At 37.9% G+C, this 23,561-nt stretch overlaps 1 protein-coding gene across 3 annotated transcripts in view; it reads right to left on the reverse strand.

The window, feature by feature from the left end:
• GALC (galactosylceramidase) overlaps positions 1-22,023 on the reverse strand; it is a 57,109-nt gene extending 35,086 nt beyond the window's left edge. Inside the window, exons 1-7 of one of the 3 annotated variants that reach the window (XM_011974279.1) lie at positions 21,286-22,023; positions 16,693-16,761; positions 16,384-16,447; positions 14,709-14,822; positions 12,593-12,732; positions 10,397-10,435; positions 4,517-4,647 (exon numbers count right to left, since the gene is read on the reverse strand). In XM_011974279.1, coding sequence (XP_011829669.1) covers positions 4,517-4,647; positions 10,397-10,435; positions 12,593-12,732; positions 14,709-14,822; positions 16,384-16,447; positions 16,693-16,761; positions 21,286-21,690 — 962 coding nt within the window. In that variant the 5' untranslated portion in view covers positions 21,691-22,023. The remainder of the gene's footprint in view (positions 1-4,516; positions 4,648-10,396; positions 10,436-12,592; positions 12,733-14,708; positions 14,823-16,383; positions 16,448-16,692; positions 16,762-21,285) is intronic. The other 2 variants (XM_011974281.1, XM_011974280.1) reach the window with 2 other exon arrangements.
• Positions 22,024-23,561: the final 1,538 nt, after the last annotated feature.

The raw sequence follows: 23,561 nt of genomic DNA on the forward strand, positions 1-23,561 counted from the left end.
TAAACATATGTGTCTAGTGGCTACTGTATTGAACAACACAGGTTTAAGCAATAACAATTTCAGGAGAAGGTAGCAAATAATCAGGAATGACAGAGCTTCAACATGAAAATAAGCTGTTTGAAGTAGAATCCAAGTTGAATAAGGCAGGAACACTTCGTGTAAAGGAGAACAACTTTCAGTCAGTAAGAATGGGGCCCAGCAGAAATAGACTCTAGAAAGTACTGTAACTGTAAAACAAAAATCTTCAGATATAGCACAGGCCAAGCACAACATGAATGAGGCAGGAAGGAATAGTCTTCCTGTGAAGATGTGAGCCAAGAAATATCTCCTGAACAAAATTCCAACAGCCAAAAATTGGAAACAGTCTAAATGACCATTAAAAAATAATACACAGATAAGTTGTGGTATACTACACTTAGCATCCAACAGTTGGATGCTAAACAATAAATATGAACTACCTCTATATATAACAACATGCATTCATCTCAGTTATATAATATTGACTGAAATAACAGCTACTATAAGATGCCATTTAAATAAAGTTTTTAAACCAGCAAAATTAGTCCATGGTGTTAGAGGTCAGATTAGTAGTTATCTTTAAGGCAAAAACAGAGGTTAATGATTAGAAAGATTTCCAAGGAAAAATCTTTCCAAGAGGAGATATCAATAACCAAGCTTCTTGGGCACTGATAATTTTCTGGGTAGTGGTTACATAGGTACGTTCGCTTTGTGACAATTCATTAAGCTATAATCCGATGATTTTTGTACTTTTATATATGTATGTTTGTATGCTATACTTCAATTAAAAATTTTTTAAAGATGAATTGTTAGTGATATAGGAAATTAAAATGAGAGAATTATAGAAGAATTATTTTAAAAATCACATTTTAGAAATGAAGGCTAAACTAGAAGGAACATTAGACAGAACAGACACTGTGGAAAACACAGTAAGGAATATAGAATAGTAAGGATAAAATAATAGAAAACGTAAATAAAGAGGTAGAGAAAAATTCAGAGAAATACAAAATAAAGGCTATGCAAATAAGAGCAAGATGTATAACTGGGACATCAAAAAAGAAAACTAAAGTAATGGAGTGGAATAATGATTTAGCTTATAACTTAAGTAAACCTTACTAAGAAAATACTTAAATATAGACATTAAGAGATGCATATACTATATATCTGGAAATGGTAAAGTGTATACAACAACTAAACTTTAAAGATGAATAAAAATATTCTTTGGGCATAAAGGAATTGTGTCAAGTTACTTATAAGGAAAAGGAAGTATCTCTGGAGTCGAAATTCTCAATAGCAACATTTTATGTAAATAACCAATGGAGCAAATTTTATGATACTCAAGGATTAAAAAAGGATTATATCCAGTCAAACTGTCCTTCAGGTATAAAGGTCATAGATAAACATCAATAAACATCTAAACACATCAAGAAATACTGTTTCCATTAGCACTTTCTGAGACATTTAATAGATAATTACACTTCTGACATCCAAGAAACTGAGGGAGAAACTTCGGCAAAAGACTTGAAGGTGAGCATTTAATATGTTTAATGGTAGAGCCAGATTAAAAGAAATAGTAATTAAATTATATATAAATATTACACACTTGGCTAAAGTACAACTAATATAGCTACATGAAATAGGACAAGAGGTAAAGAAGGTGAAATGTAAACTAAGTTTGCAGATTATCTGGGAGTAAACAGTTAAAACTTGTAGCTGTCAAATCAATATAGTAGAAGCTTAAGTTCATGTAAGTTCATTTAAGAGTACAAAAATTAAAACTAAGATAATTCTAGTAATTAAAATTCCATGGTAGGGGAGAAAAGGGGAGGAAGAAGTTATCAAATAATTGTAGTATTGCTTATAGTAAACCAATGGACAATAACTAAATGAAGAGAAAACCAAGAGTATTAGTATGAAGCAGTTCCTCAACCTCAGCACTATTAATACTTTGGGCTGGATCATTTTGTGTTATGGGAAAACTATCCAGTGTACTAAAGGATATTTAGAAACATCCGTGGCCTCCATCCATCAGATTCCAGTGGCACCACCCTACCTATTTGTGGCAATTAAAAATATTTCCAGGCATTGCCAAATGTCCCCCGGTAGGCAAAATTATTCTCAGTTGAAAATACTTGTATAAACCAGTATAAATATAATTGATAGAACGAAAAACAAAACTTGCTAAATAACAAAAGAAACACCTCCTTAAATAAGCGCAAAGTAAACAAATCATATAGCAGAATAGCTTGTATTAGTACATGGATAGTATAAATTATTCAATAACAAGAGACAATGTAATAGCATTGAAAACACAAACATCAGCTATATTTAAAAATGAGTTTAACTCATTGATTAAAATATAAAGATTTTCAGAGGAGCTTTAAAAAAGCAAAATCTAACTCTATGCTATTTGCAAGCAATGCACATAAAAGAAAATGGCCTTGAAAGGTAAAGAATAAAAGGGCAAAAATATATTAGGCAAATCCTAATGAAAAGAAAGCAGGGATCTCTTAATCACACAGAAAGCAGAATTCAGGCCAAGAAGCTTTAAATGAGACAAAGAATGGCATTTTCTAATGATAAGAAATAAAGCATAATGAAGATAAAACATTCATCAGTATTTATGTACCAAAAAACAAAGCAGAAGCTTCCACACAGCAAAAACTGCCTGAGATTGAAAGGAGAAACAGACCTAACACAAGGAAACAAACACACCTGGTAGCCCTGAACAGTTCAAGTGGACGAAATAGTTAAGATCCAAACACCTGAACAATATAATCAAAAAGGTAGATGTTATAAACTCAATTCTGTATCCTAATAAAGAATACATCTTAATAAGTCAAAATATGCTCTTGAGATAGTCAAGAAAAATGCGAAGGTTTTTTTCAGATTTTTAAAAATAAGCTCCTGAGAAATTTCCCCCAAAATTGTAAATAATACATTTGGTATTAAATGGCCACAATGCAATAAAATTAGAAATTAATGATAAAACAGCCCTACGAGATAAAACTAAGGCAGTACTCAGAGGAAAATTCATTACATTAAAATACCTATATCAATAAAAAATGAAGTACATATCCAAGTCCTTCATGAAGATACAGTAAAACCCATACTTTCATTTAATATTAAGAAAATACATTTAGATGAACACAACTTTGTTTTCCTTCAAGACTTCAACTATTTATGAAACCTTTAACAACAGCAAAACTTTAATTTTAATTTCAATGTATAAAATGTTTAAATATAATGAAGAAATTTTATCTTGCAAAAAAAAATTAAGCCTAAATCTAACCTAATCACACCTTCACCAATTTCAAAAACCATTGAAAAAGGAGAGATGAGCAAGCTATTAAACTGTAGGGGTGAAATCAGTAAAATCCAGACTGACACAAAGTTTATAAGACAAACAGCCCTATTCTTCAACATATTAAAAAGAAAGAAGAGCAAGAACCTAAAGATTAGAACAGATTTAAATATCAACCAATCACAAGGTATGAATTTTAAATGGATCCAGATTCAATCAAATAGAACTATAAAATAATAATAATGGATATTTAATATAAAAAACTATTACATTTTAGGTATAATAATGGTATTATTTATGGTAAGTAGAAAAATAATCCTTATCTTTGGAGAGACACAGTAATATTTTTATGGAAGAAATAATGTCTGGGATTTCTTTCAAAGTAATGTAGGCAGGAAGGGAAGAGGAGTAGATAGATGCATGGATGAAGAATTGGCCATGGGTTCACAGTTCAGGAGGCTGAGTGGTAAGAACAAAGATATTCACTGTATCATTCTGCCTATTTTTGTGGACATTCAAAATTCTTCATTAAAAAAATAAAGCACATGGACAGATCAATCAGTGTTCACACTGGATAAAGAACAAATTCTACACACATACATATACACACACACACACACACACACATTCTATTTTTCAAATGTTTATATCCTGTGGCACAGTAGGAAAAACGTAAATTCACTTTTTAAAAAAAATGAACTCAATGAGGTCAGGGCCCAGAGGGCTAAAAGGCAGAAATGGAATAAGGAGTAGGGGTCAAAACTATACTACTAAAGAGGTATGACAAAAGTTATCGTCAGTGACCATAATGAACCACTTACAAAAGTGTTCATGCAAGAACTTCCAGCCACAGAATATCTGAGAGTTAGAAACTAATTTCACGACTTTGCCTTTATAATTTCTAAAATTAAATACAGGTATTACTCCGCCCCTTAATCTAAAACAAAGCTCTGTTTTATGATCCCAAACATCAGTATGTTTTTTAAAAGTTATCAATACATGTTTGTCACAGAAAGATCCTAAAATACATTTAAAAGAGAAAGTAATGAACCATGAGCCATGCACGCTTCAGATAAGTAAATACAGGACAGCTACCTTCTGAGAATGTAATGAAAAGGGGAGAAGGCAAGAAACAGTTAATACACAGAGCAAGCAATCAGAAACCGTTAGTTTTCCAAGTAAAACATGCCTTACCCTATAACATCAACCACCTTGAAGAGTTCGGCATCAAGTAGCATGGCTGCAGAGATGGACTCCCAGAGATTATCACTTGCTATGATTTTCACTCGCTGGAGACCTTGAGAGTTCAGCATTTTTCTTAATATCTTTTGGAGTAATAAACAGAAAATACGAAAGGATACAAATGAATTTTTAGCTGTTGAATTTATGATCAAGATAGATAAACTATCTTTACAAATCAGCATTCTGGAATAATAGCTTTTTTGTTGTTGTTTTTGTTTTTCTCAGACAGAGGCTCACTCTGTCGCCTAGGCTGGAGTGGCAGGATCTCAGCTCACTGCAACCTCTGTCTCTCAGGCTCCAATGATTCTCCTGCCTCAGCCTCCTGAGTAGCAGGGATTACAGGCACACGCCACCACACCCAGCTAATTTTGGTATTTTTTAGCAGAGACGGAGTTTCACTATGTTGGCCAGGTTGCTCTTGAACTCCTGACCTCATGGATGATCATTTCAATACTACATTTTCTCAATAGAAACATGCCTCCTACGGAAAATAAAAGCATTATCATTAAGATAACCTACTTCACTAGGAATGTAAAAAGAAAAAAAACACAAGGGGTAAAACGTTTTAGAGGATTCTCACTTTAACTTTAAAATTACATTTAACCATAGAAATATGCGGGGGAAAAGAAACAAAAATAATCAAGTAGTACTACCCTGAAATAACCACTATTATTTTGCTATGCATTCTTCCAGGAAATTTCCTATGCAGACACAATAATAAAATGGGTAACATATTAATCATACCATTCGGCAAAATGCTTTAACTTATCATTTTAAGTATTTTCCAACGTCTTCAAATATTCTGCATTATTAAACAGCAGAGAACATAAAATTTACCTGTAGGACTGTCCAGCCACAAAATTAAAAGTAACAAGATAAATTCTAATGGGAAATAAATCAAACAAACAGCACCTATTTTAGTACTCAATACTTGGACCCCATGAAGACTCTAAAAGAAGGATGAGATGGAGTTCTCACCCTTAGGTGGCAAACACACTCAACAGGACACCAACACTAACAGGACATACTAGAAAATCAAAGGGAAAGTAACATACCAAAACGTATGGATTGCCTACATGTAAATCAAGAGCAGAGAAAAGGAGACATCATTTTACTCAGGATCAGGAAGATCAGATTTCATACCATAAAGCAGTTCTTGATGAATGGATACAAATAAACCCACCACTATACCCCCAAGGACTCGGAAATCTCTGGCACATAGCAGCAGATGCCCAATACTACTGGCTGAAGAAATTAAGAAAGAACAAAGAATTTCACAAGCTCTCTCTTCACATTCCAACTTCTCTGAACTAGGGGAATTTCCAATTAATGTGCTCTTTTAGGACGCAAATAATAAAAGCTCCAATTAAATCCATGGTCTACTTTTCAACAGATGGTTTCTTAAAACAGATATATTACAGGATTTTAGAAAACGTGGTGAAAATTAGAGGTGGCAATCTAATTTCATCTTTCAAACCAGATCAGCTGAGTCCTAGGACACCCTAGAAGCAGCATGAACAGATCCTTCATAGCAAACCAAGACCAACTCTCAAGATTCAGTAGGACTGAGAATCCCTATCCCTCTAGCAGGAGATCAATCCTGAATTTCATCACCCTGAAGTTCTTCCTTTTCTTTGAGATGGCGTTTCGCTCTTGTTGCCCAGGCTGGAGTATGATGGCGCGATCCTGGCTCACTGCAACCTCTGCCTCCCAGGTTCAGCAATTCTCCTGCGCCTCAGCCTCTTGAGTAGCTGGAATCCCAGCCAGGCACCGTGCCTGGATAATTTTGTATTTTTAGTAGAGATGGAGTTTCTCCATGTTGGTCAGGCTGGTCTCGAACTCCCGACCCCAGGTGATCCGCCCGCCTTGGCCCCCTAAAGTGCTGGCATTACAGGCGTGAGCCACTAAGCCCGGCCTCTTTCTTCTTACAGTGAAGAGGAAGAGCAACTTAGTCAAATTTGCATTTTTCACTATGGATGGATCTAGTCTTTCTAGTCCTAGTCCTAGAAAATCCCAGTAAGACTGCTTACTTTTTTATACAGTGTATTTGAATAACATTCTAAAATTTGCAAGTCTCATGCTATGATTTCTAAATAAGTTTCCATCCCAAAGTCATTATGAATAGCAGCAGTCTTTTGAGCAGTTTTATCTAACATATTTTCAGATTATGTTTTTGTTTTGGAACTTTCTCCTCCAGAAAAAGCTTAAATAGAAGCTCTATAAGATAAATGGAAAGGAACTTGTTCTGGTTGAACTGAATGAAGGTCCAAAGACCCATACTTCCATTTCCATCCACTATCCTCAGATCCTAGATGAGATTTTCCAGACACAACTTAGAAAACTTAAGAACACCACTGAAAACCACGATAAATCATAAATATCAGTAGCAAAAAAAAAAAACCAAAAAACAAAAAACTGTAAAGAAACAATACCCTTGTCATCTTTATATAAATTCCTCCTTTGTATTATATTTATTTCTGCTATTAAAAATAAATGGGTGGAGCTTGCAGTGAGCCCAGATCACGCCACCGCACTCCAGTCTGGGTGACTGAGCAAGCCTCCATCTCAAAAAAAAAAAAAAAAAAAAACAAATCTTTCTTCTTTCCAGGGGTCATCTTATTATCCCAAAAAGAATGTATATTCATTAAAATTATCCAATCTGAGCACCTACATTCATCTGTCATTATTGAACTCTTTGTGATAGGCATTTCTTTTTTTTTTAGACAGCGTCTCACTCTTTTTGCCCTGGCTGGAGTGCAATGGCGCGACCTCGGCTCACTGAAACCTCTGCCTCCCAGCTTCAAGCGATTTTTCTGCCTCAGCCTCCCAAGTAGCTGGGATTACAAGCATCTGCCACGACGCCCGGCTAATGTTTTTGAATTTTTAGTGGAGACAGGGTTTCACCACTATGTTGGTCAGGCTGGTCTCAAACTCCTGACCTCAGGTGATCCAGCCGCTTCAGCCTCCCAAAGTGCTGGGATTACAGGCGTGAGCCACTGTACCTGGCCTGCGATGGGCATTTCAACAAACGGAACACAGATCCCAATAAAATCTTGCTGGAAAAAAATGGCAAACACAAAGTAAAAAGTTTTTGTATCCTGAGAGATTTTACTGCAGGAAAACTAAAGGTTCAGAGAAAAGGAAATGAAGTCTGAACTGTCTGAAACATTGAAAATGTGTCTTAGAGCAACAATTAGTTTTTCAAACCAGGTTAGTTGAATTAGAATGCACTGGAGTCAGCAACAGATTCTTAATAGTAAAAAAGTTAAAATAAAATAAAATATAGCCCTGGCTTATTTCACTAGTTTAAAAGAAAATGGAAACTAATACTTTTAATGCTTCCTTCAAATGAACACAAGAGAGACACATGTATAATCACAAGAAAATAAAACATAAGCTTTGAAATGTCAAATTTGGGTATTTAAAAAGTTCATCACCTTTCACTATGAAGATACTGTAGCAATGCCATCCACCTGATTACAGAGTTATCCACTACACATGCACCAACCTGGCTTCTGCTCTGTCCACTTACTGCTCTCATCAGACCTGTGCTCATAGCAGACATGACTTTCCACTTACAATTCCTGTGCTCCAATCCTATTAATAGCTCCACTGCCCCACCTCCCCAACCCCTTCTGCTCCCACCAGCACACTCTCACCAGCATACTTCAGCCTGGAATTGACCTTGAGTTACCTAGTTCTGGCTGCAATAGATCTTCTCAATCTATGCCTTCTCCATCCCTACAACTACAGATTAATTAAAATATGCCATTACTGGCTGGGTGCGGTGGCTCATGCCTGTAATCCCACCGCTTTGGGAGGCTGAGGCAGGTGGATCACAAGGTCAGGAATTCAAGACCAGCCTGGCCAAGATGGTGGATTCCCATCTCTACTAAAAATACAAAAAAAAATTAGCCGGGCGTGGTGCCAGGTGCCTGTAATCCCAGCTACTCAGCAGGCTGAGGCAGAGAATTGCTTGAACCCAGGATGCAGAAGTTGCAGTGAGCCAAGATGGCGCCACTGCACTCCAGCCTGGGTGACAGAGCGAGACTCCGTCTCAAAAAAAAAAGCCATTATTCCAGTGAATACTTCAGCTTACTGATGGAGGGCAGTGCCCCCACTCTTCCTCCGTTGTTTAAACCATCTTTCATGACTTGTTTTTCTCCCATATCCCTTTACCTCTCAATCTTCAGTTCTTTGCACATGCTATGCCCCTCCTTAGCAACGTGGAGAGTTCCCAACCATCCCTTCTTGAACATTCAAATTACACATCACCTCCTCTAAAAGACTTCCCAATCAACCCAGGTAGAGTTGTCATCTCCTCTGTGTCTTCTAAGACCTGTAGGTGTATATCTGACTCTATACCACCCTCCCCAATACAAAAAATCCTTTTGGGCAGAAAACCACATTCTCTATCCTTATATTACAACCGTATGCACAATGCCTGACAAACTAGTGTTGAGCAAATAAATGCTCTATGATTAACTGAACGAAGATATGAGAGGAATGTATTGAACCTTATCTACTTAAGAACATAAAACACCCAATTTAAAGAAATTTTTTCCTATAAACACGCATGTGCAAGTATCTTTTTTGTATAATGACTTCTTTTCCTCTGGGTAGATACCCAGTAGCAGGATTGATAGATTTGTGAAAATTTGGAACTAGCCCCAAATGCCCATCAATCAATGAGTAGATAAAGAAACTGCAGTATATGTATACAATGGAATACTACTGGGTCACAAAAAGCAATGCATTAATGGCATCTGCAGCAAGATGGATGGGATTGGAGACTATTATTCTAAGAGAAGCAACTCAGGAATGGAAAACCAAACATCGTATGTTCTCACTCATAAGTGAGAGCTAAGTTATGAGGATGCAAAGGCATAAGAATGATAAAATGAACTTTAAGGACTCAGGGGTAAAGGATGGGAAGGAGATGAGGGATAAAAGACTACAAATTTGGTTCAGTGTATACTGCTCCAGGGATGGGTGCACCAAAATCTCAAAAATAACCACTAAGGAACTTACTCATGTAACCAAATACCACCTATTCTCCAAAGACCTATGGAAATAAAAACAAAATTGTTTTAATATAAAAAATTTTAAAAACCTGAAATTAAATATTGCCCAAAAATTATATTTCTTGGAGAAAAGATATATATAACAAGACAAAAGGAAGTGAAAAGTAAACCAGAGAATAGCTCCACCTGAAAAGTAAAACTGCCATTTTTTTCCAATGGCAGAAGTTATTATGCTGTTTTTCCTTTCCTGGAAAGTAACAATTATAGTAGTTACCTCATAGGTAAGGATGTGAGAATTAAATGGAGATAAATAGTTAGGAAGAGTTCCCCAAAAATAACACAATTGGCAGATGTTATTGCCACCTCTTTGCTAATCACAAAAAGAAACATGTACTATACCACACTCCAATAGAAAACAAGAATTAGAATATATGCCATAAATTTTGATAAAAGACAAAGAAAAAACAGGTACATTTCTTGAAGTCCTAAAAGTCTAAAATGATATAATTGTTTCACAAAATTTATCAGAATTCCAAAACTAATGAGTTTTAAAACAAAAAAATTCAACACAATTCTTTAGACAAAGGTAATTAAGGACTCACAAAGAATTACACATGCTTTAATATCAGGAATATAAACATTGTTAAGATTTTGCTTGAATTTTATGTCACAACCAGCAAAATAAATAACTGTAGTATAAAAAATATGGTGTTTCCAACACAAATTTCCTACTAATTTCTGTGTTTGGAACTACAAGGAATTATTCACTAAAAAGTTAGAGACAGAAAGATACTAAAGTTGTACACACCTTAATATAATTGGCATTATATGACCTCTCATTCCAAATCTGCAAAACAAAAAGTCAAAAAAGTATGAATTGAAAGTTATGAAATGTCAGAAAGCAGATTATCATTAAGATACCATTTCTCTCATCATCTTTCATATTATCTGATAAGCCATTTTTTTAACTTTATGGGATATCCTGCCATAGAATTTACAGATACTTGTAAGATAGCATAACTTTTTTAAAATTAAAATATTATTTTTAAGAACCTTAAAATATTTCGTGGGTATTTTTCAAAAAGTAATTTATTCCAAAGATTTTCAACAATGGAATATTCATTAATTCATTTAACACATGTTGACAGTGCAATGTGTGCCAGAGACTATACTAGGCATTGGAGAACTAATAGATAAGGAGACTGTTACAACAATTATGACAAGATCCCTATAGGCACACCTGAAAGCCAAGTATTAATATGTATACTGTATAGAAGGCATATTTTTAAGCATACACAGAGAATCACAGTAATACACTAGTCACAAAAGCAAACTCTGAATGAGGATGGATAAAAGGAACATATATACATCTATTAGGTTTAGAGTCATGAAGCCTGGGGTTTTAGAATTGAAAGAACTTCTGTAACTCCACAGTTGAGAAAACTGTTAATAACAAGAGATGATTCTAGAATCCAGGTGCAGGTCTTTTTACTCCAACAATACAGGAAAGAGTTTATCAATGAAGCTCCTCACCATAGCATGTGTTATCATGAGTCTAAACAAGATGTGAATCACCCATTACTTGTGATTGTACCATAAGAGAAAGCTATTAGACCAAACCTACATTTAGTCTCACTATGGGTTATAAATGTCCTGACATTTAAGAAAGTTCTCTGGCCAGGTGTGGCTGCTCATTCCTGTAATCCCAGCACTTTGGGAGGCTGAGGTGGGCGGATCACGAGGTCAGGAGTTTGAGACCAGCCTGGCCAACACAGTGAAACCCCGTCTCTAATAAAAAGAAAAGAAAAATAGCTCGGCATGGTGGCAGGTGCCTTAATCCCAGCTACTTGAGGCAGGAGAATCACTTGAACCCAGGAGGCAGAGGTTGCAGCCAGCCGAGATCACAACACTGCACTCCAGTCCGGGCGACATTGCCAAAAAACAAAAAAAAGAGGAAAGTTCTCAAATATAAACTAATTTTCAGTCATAATTTGGAAAAGGATAGCAAAAACTAATATATTCTTTCTTCTGACTTCCTCCAGCCCTTGGCTCATCCTCATGCCCTTGGCTCATCCTCATGCCCTGTATCACCATGTAGTATCGCAGTTAATATGTTCCAGTGTCTACTTCTCTTACTGAATACAAGAGCTTATTAATCTTAGTAGCCCTAAAATAGGGCTCAATAATTGTTTGCTGATAACCTAAGTCATGGTTGCATGAAAATGTTTAAGTATTGGTTTTAACTGATGGTATATTAATAAGCAACTGATTATGGAGACCCAGTATGTGTATCTTAAGGCTCTGTGGGGTATGATGCAGCCTAAGGCATGCCTCCACCCAGCCTACAGACAAGCTGGACATGATATCATTTTCCATACTTTTTAAATCCTTAAAAGGTGTTAAGGTGTTAAGTAACAGTTTGTGACAGGTGGACACAGATTTCAGCCAGCCTGCCAAATCTGGCCCATCATCTGTAATTTTACAACTTGAGAGCTAAAAGTGCTTTTAGTTTTAAATAGTTACATTTGAAATGGCTATATATTTACCTCAAGATCCTCAATATTGCCTTTTGGCCCACAAACCCAAAACTATCTATGCTCTGGCCCTTTAATAAAAAGTTTGCCAATCTTTGGCTTAAGACAACAATAGAATAAAATAAGACTAACCCATAAGCTGTCTAGGAAACACAACATTGTTGTAGGAACCAGAGAAAGTAGGGAAAGCTTTGAAGGAGAATTTGAGTTGGGTTGATACAAAAAAAAAAACCAGCTCAGAGGAAAAAGGTATACACTTAGCACAGTTTTCAAAAGCGGTGACATTGGGATGGGCAAAGGGGAGCAATTAAAGGTCACATGTACTTAGCTTGTGTTATTATCAGATACCAGTAGAACAAATTAGTCTCATGACATAAAATGGTTAGTCAAAAAGTACCTTAGAACCAAATTATATTTTAAATTACAAATAAATGTCCAAAACTGAATCATATTTTAAATGTATTACTAACTCCAATATAATCAATGTCCAAATCATGATAACGCTTGGCACCCACAATCCAGGTCACGACATAATAGGCAGTCAGCTGAAGATTGACATAAGGCCAGTCAAAACCTTTTCCCAGCCATCCAGGGAATGACCATGGCAACCCTGCAGAGAGAAGGGAGGAGGCAAAGGTAGAGGAGGTATAACAGTGCTGGCGCTATTGAAAATAAAACAAATTTTTTTTAAGAAAAGCATTCAACTTGCAAAACACCAACACAGATCTGACTAAAGGAAAGTTTATATACCATATAAAAATTATTGAAATCCTTTCCAATCTATAGACACTATAATTCCTTATTGATCCCTAGAGTCAGGTCCCATAATTTCAAATGTTCTTTCCAGGCAAAAGAAAAATAACAAATACAAACACCTCTATCCAAGACCCTTACCAATAGAAATAAATGTACCATATGTTTTAACTTAACATTTCCACTCACTGTTGGAATGTTCAATATTCAACTTCTGTTCTTTGAGGTCAAACCAAAGAATTCTAAAAGGCTTATTCCAAACTACTCACTCCTTTGAGTTATGTATAACACAAATTTATCATTCACTTGTACATCTTCTTATAATTTAAGGGTCCTTAAAATATTAATCAGTCAGGCAATGTAATGTAGCAAAACTAGTTTGTTCTTATATCAATATAAATGACAATGAATCCATAGAGAAATATACCCTTGTTAAGTGATACACATCAAATAAGTCCATATTCTTCCAATAACCCTGATTATGTTTAAGTAAAAAAGTGAGAAGAGTAGAAAAGTACATATTATAATTCTAAATTTAAATTGCTACTAATTTTAAATAAGCTCAACAGTTAAGTTCCTCAGCAATAAATATATTACCAAACTAGTTCACCACTGAAAAAAATAAAAATAAAAATGACAAAATGTTTATTTTCTAAACTCAGGAGGAGCACCCAAGTGTATTACATGAGAAATGTGACATTAAAGTAATAGAATTCTTGAAAACAATGAAATGCTAAATGCAACCTGAAGGCCTACCATGTGTAAGTCTTTGTTAGGACATAGTTTTCCCTGCCATATTTTCTACATTTAAATGAGGTCTGACCTTGGAAGCAGTCTAGCGGATATTTGCTAAATTCAGTGATGCTTTTACTGCAAACAGCATTTCTGGAATCTTACAAAAGCCCATTTATAAAGAACATACTTACTCCTAATTTCTTTTAACATAGAAAATATTACTCTTATCCTTTAATTTGATTGCTGAGAAAATTATTTTTTAAATAACTAGAAATCAGGCCTTTAGAAGGAATCATTAATTTCATTTAACTTAGTTTGAATTTAAGCCTGTTTCAAAAAATCAAATTCATTTCAAGTGATGAAAGTATCCCATCACTCTGATGTTTGAAATACTTCTGTACGCATTCTCACAGAACTGTGAAATATACATAGTCCCATTGAAGCAACTAGCCAATGATCCTTCCAATAGAACCTAAGCTCCACAGGTGCAGGGATTGGGGATGTGATTGGCTTCCTGAGTCCCTAGAACAGTAACCAGCACATTATTGAAGTTCAAAAACTAACAAACAAACAAAAAACACTTTTGTATGTACCTTTTCTAAAAATGGGTTTACTGCTACATGTAACATACAATTGTGTAACTAGTTAGGTGTACTACTGCATAGTATTACCCTTTTACGAATACTGATGACAGATTTGTGAATAGTATTACCCTTTTACGAATACTGATGACAGATTTTGTGAAGAAAAGTAGTTTAGCATCATAGAAACATGGAATTATGTGCTAAAACCGATTTTGCCATTTACTAACTGTCTATGACCTTAGGTCAGTGGCATAATCTTTCTAAGCCTCTACTGCTTTTTCCTGCCAAATGGAAAGAATCACGCCTTACTTCACAGGTATTATAAGGATTCAACATAACATATAAGGGCAAAGAAAGGATCACCCCTGACACATGCTTTGCTGCTGGTAGCATACTGGTAGTATTAACGACATTATGAGCACTTCCATACTAATAGAGATTCCACCAACATGATCCAGAATTTAAAAGTTAAAGGAAAAGAGACTGAAGAAGCATTGCAAACTTCATTTCTTACCGATGAGTGTAATATTGGGATTCCTCTTCTTAGCTTCCTTCATTAACCACCACTCATATCCTCGAAAATAATTCTCATCTAGTGCATAGTGCATGTGGGAGGGCTCAGTGCCATCTGAATAGAGGAGAGCAAAAACGAAGTAATGATCCATGAATGGTACTCCCTAGGACCATCTCACTCCCCACCCCTACCCGCGACACCCACTTCACAAAAGCAGTATTCCAGTTCTAATCCTGAAGTTGGGCAAATCGTAATCTTATACAACTTAAGGATGGATGAGAAAAGCACATTATTTCATCCTTTTTTCATTATCTTAAGCATTGTAAAAGTCTTAATAAAACCACAACCTTCTATTATAAGCAGTACTGAGAGAAATATTATCACCTCAAATAACTAAAAATTCCCAGTATTCATTCTTCTGGGCTTTTGATCTCTCTGTGGTTTTCAAATCCCCATGTCCAACTTTAAGTTCTCATTACCTCAACTTTCAGTTTATCAATGCTGGATATGAATCCCTGGGCTCCTGAGCCCTGTTTTCAGAACCCACACCTTTAGCCTATAATATGTCTTGATATAGGAAGAGTTTTGAGGGGAAAAAAAAATAGGAATAAGTATACATATCCACTCTAAGAATAACAAAATTCTATACTAACATCTGCAGTTACTAGAGGTTACATTATCTTAGCACTGAGGTAGGTAACTACTATTAAAGTCCTCATATATTCCCACAGTTCACAAATATCTGCCCCTGCTAAGTTGGGCCTTCCGAGAGGCCCTTGCGCATTTCTTCTCAAAGGTAAACATCAGAATTCACAAGCACTGCCTGTTTATGTATCTCTACCTCTAATTTAGCTTCAGCAAGTGAAATTAGCCCATCATTGTCAATTCTGCCTAAAAGGTTTTAACAGTAAAATGCAATAGCTTGGGGAAAGTTTCTGTTATGGGGGTTTCTTTTGTTTTTGCTTTGTACTTTTTATTTCAACATAAACACTAATACCACCACATAGACATATCTGTTCAACAAAGAATTACTTCCAAATCACTAGCAGGAATACAAGTATGCAGGAGATACACTAGAGTTCATTATAATGGAATCTGATCTATAAACAATAAGCTATATCTAATCATAGAGAGAATTTTTTTCTTCTTCCTGAAAAACAAAAGGCCTATAAACTGCCAATTGGTAACATACACTACACAAAGCCAATCAAAATAGTGACAATGAAGACTGAAGATTTAGTGATTAAAGTTTTGTTTTCAAAAGAAAAAAAAGCTGTATCTCTGAAACACTAGTTACATACATTTTTATCACATATTTTAAGTTAATAGCACTTTATATGCTCTACATAAAATTAAAATCTAACTTCTCAATAAAATTCAAAACTGTCCCTATGCTCTGTCCTGTATATATAGATTTTAGAAAACTGTGGATTTGTTTACTACCAATTACTTCAACTAAATAAGCAATTTAAAGTCTGAATGTTGTTTTAGATGGGTCATATTCTATATAATATTTTAAAATAATTACAGTTTAAAAATGAGGAACACTCTAATAAGCAACAATCAATCTCAAAAGTGTTGGTACTGTTTACACATATTCTGAAATCACAGTCCGTATGGTGAGGTATAGATTAAAATGCTGACGGGAGAAATCCTATCTCCCAAATTCTCCTACCTGTTGTCTGCCCATCACCACCTATTTCCACTTTTAGAATATGCAAAGAGGCACCAAAATTCGGCTGTGAAAAGAATTAACAGTATTAACATAGTGCTGTATTGTATGATACTTCAAGACAATTACTAATTACTGCCTTACGTTTTACACATGCAAAAACAAAAGTAAAACTTCAAATAGCAATTTATTCCAAAAGTAATGCGCCATTTTTTCAAAACCAGAATTTTGAGGCTAATAAATTATAGGTAAAATTCACCCTACAGTTTCTAAAATATCACAAGTATCAAGAAATAATTACTTTTTCATTACCTTAAAGAGATAATCCAATATCTGAGAACGATAGGGCTCTGGGTAATTTACTAGAAGTCGGGAGGTTGCCTAAAAAAATAAGTTTTTAAAAGTATGAATAAAAGAAATCCAATCATGAATATTGGTCTACAGTGTTCATGCACACCACCTGGTATACACATATTTATCCTTAGGCAAGGTCAGGCTGTGGAAAAGCGCCTCACAAGTTGCTTATCTGCCCTTTCTGTGCCAATCACTGGGCAAGTAGGGCTGCTGTTTGTCCAACAGCTAAAAGGTTCTCTTCTTTTGGGATGAGGGTTAACTGGGAGGTAAGCTTGCTAACCTCATGATCACAAACTTATCTTGAAATTCAGGTTTTCTATCTTGAGACCAACTGGCAACAGTATCTCAGGGCTAAGATGAGAGGGATGAATGTCAGGAAATTTTTCCCCTTAACATCTTCCAGAAAAACATCACAAGCAGCAGTGCTGAAAGGAAGCACCACTTTCCCCATCCTCATAAATTCTACCTGTTACTATTAAGAATAACTAGCAATAACCTCCAGACCAGGCCGTACTAAGAAAACTTAACCCAAGAGTGGCATCAGAATGCATGGAAAGACAAGGGTGGACAGTGCGGGGACCAACAGCTGATCATGCCTGGACCATGGCATACAACTATTTGAAAAAAGAAATCACAAAACCAATAACTGACCTATAATCTATCCTTTGGCAGGCAATATAATCAAAAAATAAACAAAAAGAGGCCGTTTTTTGGCATGAAATAGTAGCACATCCTCAGGCTTGTAAACCGGACAGTCCTAGGTTCAAACTGCTGACACTTTGCCAGGTGTGTGTATGATGACAGGGACAAAATACTTCCCTTTTATGGGGTTTAACTTTCTATTTTATATTCTCACATATGCTACCACTGACATTCTGGTAGTGCCCATATCTACTTGTTCTCACACCCAAAACATCCCCAGTCCCTACCAGTGAGACAAAGACCCATGGAGCTGCTCTCTAGTCACTCTTCTCATCTACCTCAATATATCCCAAACCAAACATAGCATTTTTGCACCTATCTGCTCCTTTTCCTGAGCTTGCTGTCTCAGTAACGAACACTGGCCTCCACCATAAACTTGGGCCACCTTTTGTCCAAACGTCTCATGCACCCTCAATCACCAAGATACCCTTAATAGCTCTCAAATCCTTCCTCTACTCTTCAACCCCACTGACTTACCTAGGCCTTCCTCACTTATGAGAAAAGCCTAAGTGGTCTCAGGGCATCCCCTCTGCCTCTCCCTCTATTCTATCTCCCATGCTACTTACGAGAGCAACCTTCCCAAAACACAAATGTAATCGTGAAACTCTTCTGTGTAAACGTGCTAAGATCATCCCTTCCCCAAAAGCTTTCAGGATAAAGTTCAAATTGCTCAATTTTGCACCCAAATCCCTTAATTATTCAGTTCCCAACCCCGATACTTTACCCCTTATCACTCTCACACCTTCTATCTAGGTGTATCAAACAATGTTTTCTATTCTTATGCCTGGAATGCACCCCACATCCTCTCTTGGACAACTCCAATTCACCTTTCAGCTTAAATTCCACCTCTTCAAGGAAGGATGCCTTTTGACCCTGCTCACTGACTTGATGTAAGTGCCTCTCCTTTGGGTTCCTTTGGCACCAGATCCATATCTCTATTATAACACTTTGAACCCTGCATCCTCATCACTCCTTTACTTTTCTGACTCAGCTCTTAGTTCCTTAAGGACATGGACTGAATCTTCTTCAAGTCCGTATCCTCATTCTTTGTTATTCAATAAACACTTATTAAATATTTTATAGGTTCTTTTGTTGCACAGGTACAGGCAACATAACAACTCCATTTGACTCTTTAAGTCAAATGGAGTTTTTATCCTGATTTCATCATTAATAACCTATGTAATCATAGGCAAATTATTGTAAAGTGGGCTATCTTACTCATTCAGCTGTTGTAAGACTAAAATTAGATGTATGTAAAGGACTTGGCACATTACCTGGCACATAGTAAGTTCTCAATAAAGGCAAGTGTTATATATAGAAATTTTTTAAATACATATTTCTCAAAGAGCTTACAACCTAGCAGGGGCTCCAATATCAAAATAGGCAATCTTTAAATGAACACTGTATAGGCACACTAATATATCCTTGATCTAGGTAAACAATGCTTCCTGTCCTACACTATGCCATTAAAACTGTGCACTTTGTTGTCTAGGATTTATTCTGCCTTCTATGCACTCCCACATTTAACAGAGAAAGTATCGGCTTTAGGCAAACACACCAATTATGACATTGCAAACCTATAGCCACACCTAACACAACAGCATAAGTCAAAGGCAATATAACCAAATGTTAAAATGCACCATCAAGCAGTAACAAACCACAGGATTACCAACCACACTGCCTGAATGAGACCTGGAACTGTTTACAGGCCCAGGAAAAAAGCCCTGGGAACATTTCATCATCCAGTGGCCTTGAAATAACTTCCTCCTCCCTAATCCCTGAAACTGGTTATTAACCAAAATCAGTAATGTGAAAGACATCATCCTAAGTACTTCAGGTCTATCCTCACGATGCTCCTACCATGTGGGTACATAACTGTATCCCAAAAAAAGAAAGTGAGACAGAGAGGAGTTGTAATAGATAACCTGCCAAGGTCATACAGTGAAGTGGCAGAACCCAGCATACACTCTTGGCAATCTTCTCTTTAGTCTATATTCTTTGTTTTGTTTGGTTTTGGTTTTCGGGTTTTGTTTTGTTTTTTGAACGCAGTCTCACTCTGTCGCCCAGGCTGGAGTGCAATGGTGCGATCTCAGCTCACTGCAACCTCTGCCTCCCGGGTTCAAGCGATTCTCCTGCCTCAGACTCCCAAGTAGCTGGGGACTACAGGCGCATGCCACCGCGACCGGCTAATTGTTTGTATTTTTAGTAGAGACGGGTTTTCACCGTGTTAGCGAGGGTAGTCTTGATCTCCTGACCTTGTGATCCATCCCCCTCGGGCTCCCAAAGCGCTGGGATTACAGGCGTGAGCCACCGCGCCTGGCCCTACATTCTTTTTTTTTTTTTTTTTTTTTCTTTTTTTTTTTGAGACGAAGTCTCGCTCTGTCGCCCAGGCTGGAGTGCAGTGGCGCCTAGCTCTACATTCTTAACTACTTACTGTACCATACTGCTTTCCCTCTCTGACATAAAGATTAAATGACAGCATTCTAAACACTTACTGCCACAACTTGGGCTAGGGACCAAGGACTCCACAAAGAAGTTTAATGTGGTATGCAAATATAATGTTGCAAGAATTTTCATTATTTAGTGAGTTCCTACGAGGAGTAATGCACTATACAGGGATACTAATAATTGTTGTATATTCTATCAGATTAGATAGGAGTTTCCTACTCTGAATTATGAAATGATTCTTCTCATCTTAGTAATTTTAAACTGGGCTTAATAAATCTAATGGAAACAAAGACTTCCATTTTTCGGTAAGCTCTTACACTAGATTTAGTATCACAAGTAAAGCTATAAAAACGATGGGGCCCCATTTCATGAAATATTGGCTGTTTCAGGTTTAGACCAAAAACATAAAAAGGAGAATAGTAGTAGCAAAGAATAAATGCACTAGCTCATTGACCCACAGGTTTCCCCTGAAACACACATCAGCACTGCTGGAGAGACTGCAAATTAGGGAATAAAAACATAAAATCAAAAAGGATCCGCTAACTCCAAGGGAAAAAAATTTCCCCTAGCAGGTTATATCATGTGGTCAGACTACCGACCAGGTCATCCTAGCAGCAGGCATTCAGGCTTGTTCTGAGTTGAATGTAAGGATGCAAGCTCCATCCAACTCAATCCCAAAAACCCGAGTTCAACGTTAACATTTTCAAAAGGAATTAGCCCTAGATGTAATTTCAGGTACAAAAACCAAAAAACAAAAACCTCCTCACCCAAAGGTCGGCCACCATGAAGCCCGTGGGCCCAGAGGGAGTACCTGGTAGTTTCAGGCCGCTCGCTTATATTCCTTTTAAAGACACCTTGAGGCACCAGTCCTGCCTCCAAACAAAATCCTATTCGGCGCTACCCTCTCTGGAGAAGCCCATTCTTACCCTGCACTAACAACTGCCCGGGACTTACGACTCCACCACCCACCAACTCCCCCAAAAGGAAGAGACACAGCCAAAGTATCCCGCTGGGGCGTTCTCTTTCGCACACGGACGCTCCCGCACTCCCTGGCCCTTTCTGGAGCGACGCTCTCCGACTGCCATCTCCGAGATGAAGACAGCCTGGGCCCCATTGCCTGGGACTAGGACCAGCCCCGGCTTCTTCACTGCTTAGACCTGTCACTTTACTCTCTGGACCTCCGGATCCTCATTCGTTCAAACCTAACTGCCTCTGTGGTTCGTGTTAAACGAGAAAGCACCCGCCCCAGCCCCGCAGCGCACCCGCCCCAACCGCCTGCTGACGGGCACCCTAGGAGAGTGCGGCCGAAGGTGGAGCGGGTCGAAACGCACGGCAACGCCGCGGGGGTTTGTGGGGCGGGCTCTTGTCGCCCCCCGCGTATCCCCGCAGCTCGCCGCTCACCCCGCCGCCGCTGACCGCGCCGATGCCGTCGAACTCCCGGCCCAGCCCGTCGGAGTCGTCGAGCACGTACGCGCCGCCGGGAGCCAGCAGCGCACACAGCAGGAAGGGCACTGCGGCGCGGCCCGCCGAACCCGCGGCGGCCGTCATGGCTTTCACTCGGCGTTGCCGGGAAGCCGAGAGTAGCCACTCAGCCATTGTGTGGGTCACATGACTCCGGCGCCCAGGGAGGCGGGTCCCGTCGCCGCCACGATAGGTACGGGCAGGAGGCTGCTGACGCTGACGCCGCCGCCGCCATTTTGAGTGCGGATCAAGGGCCACTGACGCAGCCAGCGCAGGTTTGAGGAAGGAAGCGGCGAGCTTTTTCTTACTGCTCGCCTGTTTGTGGTCAGCCGCGGGATTTCGCATGTACTTCTCTTCCGACGTCACCTAGTGGAGCACTTTAACGCAGGGAAGGTGGATGTCCAAGGTCCGCCCAGGGAAGAGGGCAATGAGTGGCCCTACCATGGCTCTTCCCCAGCATCTCAGGGGGTATCTACCTTGTGCGAGGACCAGGCTTGGACCCCAGGTCCCAGTTCCATTGTTATCTTGGTGGAATCAGTTTGCTTTTGGAGCCTGAGCTTTCCCGTATATGAGATGAGGCGAGAAGAGCGGCAGTGAGGGACTGAGAGAAAAGTTAATAAGCACTCAGTACATGGAATGCATTCCACAAGTGGCAAATGTTAGCTGAGAAGGTTCTCCAGTCTGGAAACTACCCCGGCATATTCAAGGCTTTTAGCCTTGAAGGAGTTAATAATATACCACCTCAAAATATGCTGCTGTGGCATATTGACTATTTTAAATTAAAGGCGCTTAAAAACAGCAGGTGCAAGATCACTCTCATGGATATTATGTGCCTTAAAAGGAGGAGATGAAATTCCCATGTGAAAGATGTCTTCCCTATAAAATAGCATTCTTATCTTCAAGGACAGAAAGTTGAAGTCGAGGGAAATCTGTCCAAACAAAATTTGTTAATCCCTATCTTTCTAGTCACTTCTCTACCCAATTAATTACTGTAGCCCAAGCCCCTTCGCCTTATGTTTCACAACTTACTGTTTTTTGTCCATTTCACTCTATAAGCAGTTGACTCTTAACTGCTGCTCTAGGTTTTGTTTTTGTTTTTGTTTTTTTTTAATGAGGCCCCCCCCCGTGCCATTTAAAATAAACAAATTCGTGTGGTTCTCTCCTGACAGTCCATAAATATCTTAAATCGATTTAATACTAGGGCCCTGCTGAGACCCTACAGGGATGAAGGTGAAATTTTGCCTCCCCTACAATTTTATAAACTATCTTCCACTGTCAGTTGAAGTGATTCCAGACAGATAACTCTAAATTGGTAGGAAAGTCGTGAATTGCCCTGGAATTTCTGCCACATCCAGCACTGTCCTGAGATTTCTGATTTCCTTGTTATTGAAGTAAATTAAAGAGACTCTGAAGAGCTGCAGAGAAAGATTTTCTGACCCCCAAATTTCTCTTAGCAGAAGTATGGAGCTGGTTGTCATTGCCTACACAAGCCCCTGAGATACCACAATGGCAAGGAAAAGACCCAAAGACTTTAGGACCTGTGGGATTTGTCTGCAGAACCCTATTTGGAATCTGATTGTTTTGCCCCTTAACCACAAACCTAAATCTAAGTTTCAAGAACTCAATTATACTTGAAGGTCAAAACTCTGGGCAATCCAATAAATACGCACATCAGGTCCTCTGATATCCCTGGGTTCTTAATGTACATTAGCTATGTTTGTTCTTTCTTTCTGTTTAAATTACATCTATCCTGGTTTACTAAGGACAGTCACAACTTTTGTCTGAACGTAATTATTGATAATGCTCCATTCACCCTCAGTAGTATTCTGGCTTGGATCAGTTAAATAGTCCCCTGTATATGAACCACTTATTTTCTTTGGTTTCTTCTTTCCCCAGTACAACACGAATCTGAACTCTCTGCCTTCCCACTGCAACCAGTTTATGATGCAAGTCAGTAATTTTCCAGTTCTGTGGATTTACTGTTACAGAATTCACTCTGATCCATTTGTTCTAACACAATATATTAAGCATGAGCTGGAGCTCCTGTGGATACAAGCCATAGTAACCATTCGATCAAGTGAATGTTAAGCTTCTCTTACCAGCTCTTAACAAGCGCGTAAGACCCATGTAATACCGTGACTAGATGGGAAATACCAAGGTGATAACAGAGGAAACCACCTTACACATAAAGTTAGGAAGTTGCATGATGATGATGT

This window comes from Mandrillus leucophaeus, unplaced genomic scaffold (assembly GCF_000951045.1).
Source record: "Mandrillus leucophaeus isolate KB7577 unplaced genomic scaffold, Mleu.le_1.0 Scaffold144, whole genome shotgun sequence".
In the NCBI taxonomy this organism is placed as follows: domain Eukaryota; kingdom Metazoa; phylum Chordata; class Mammalia; order Primates; family Cercopithecidae; genus Mandrillus; species Mandrillus leucophaeus.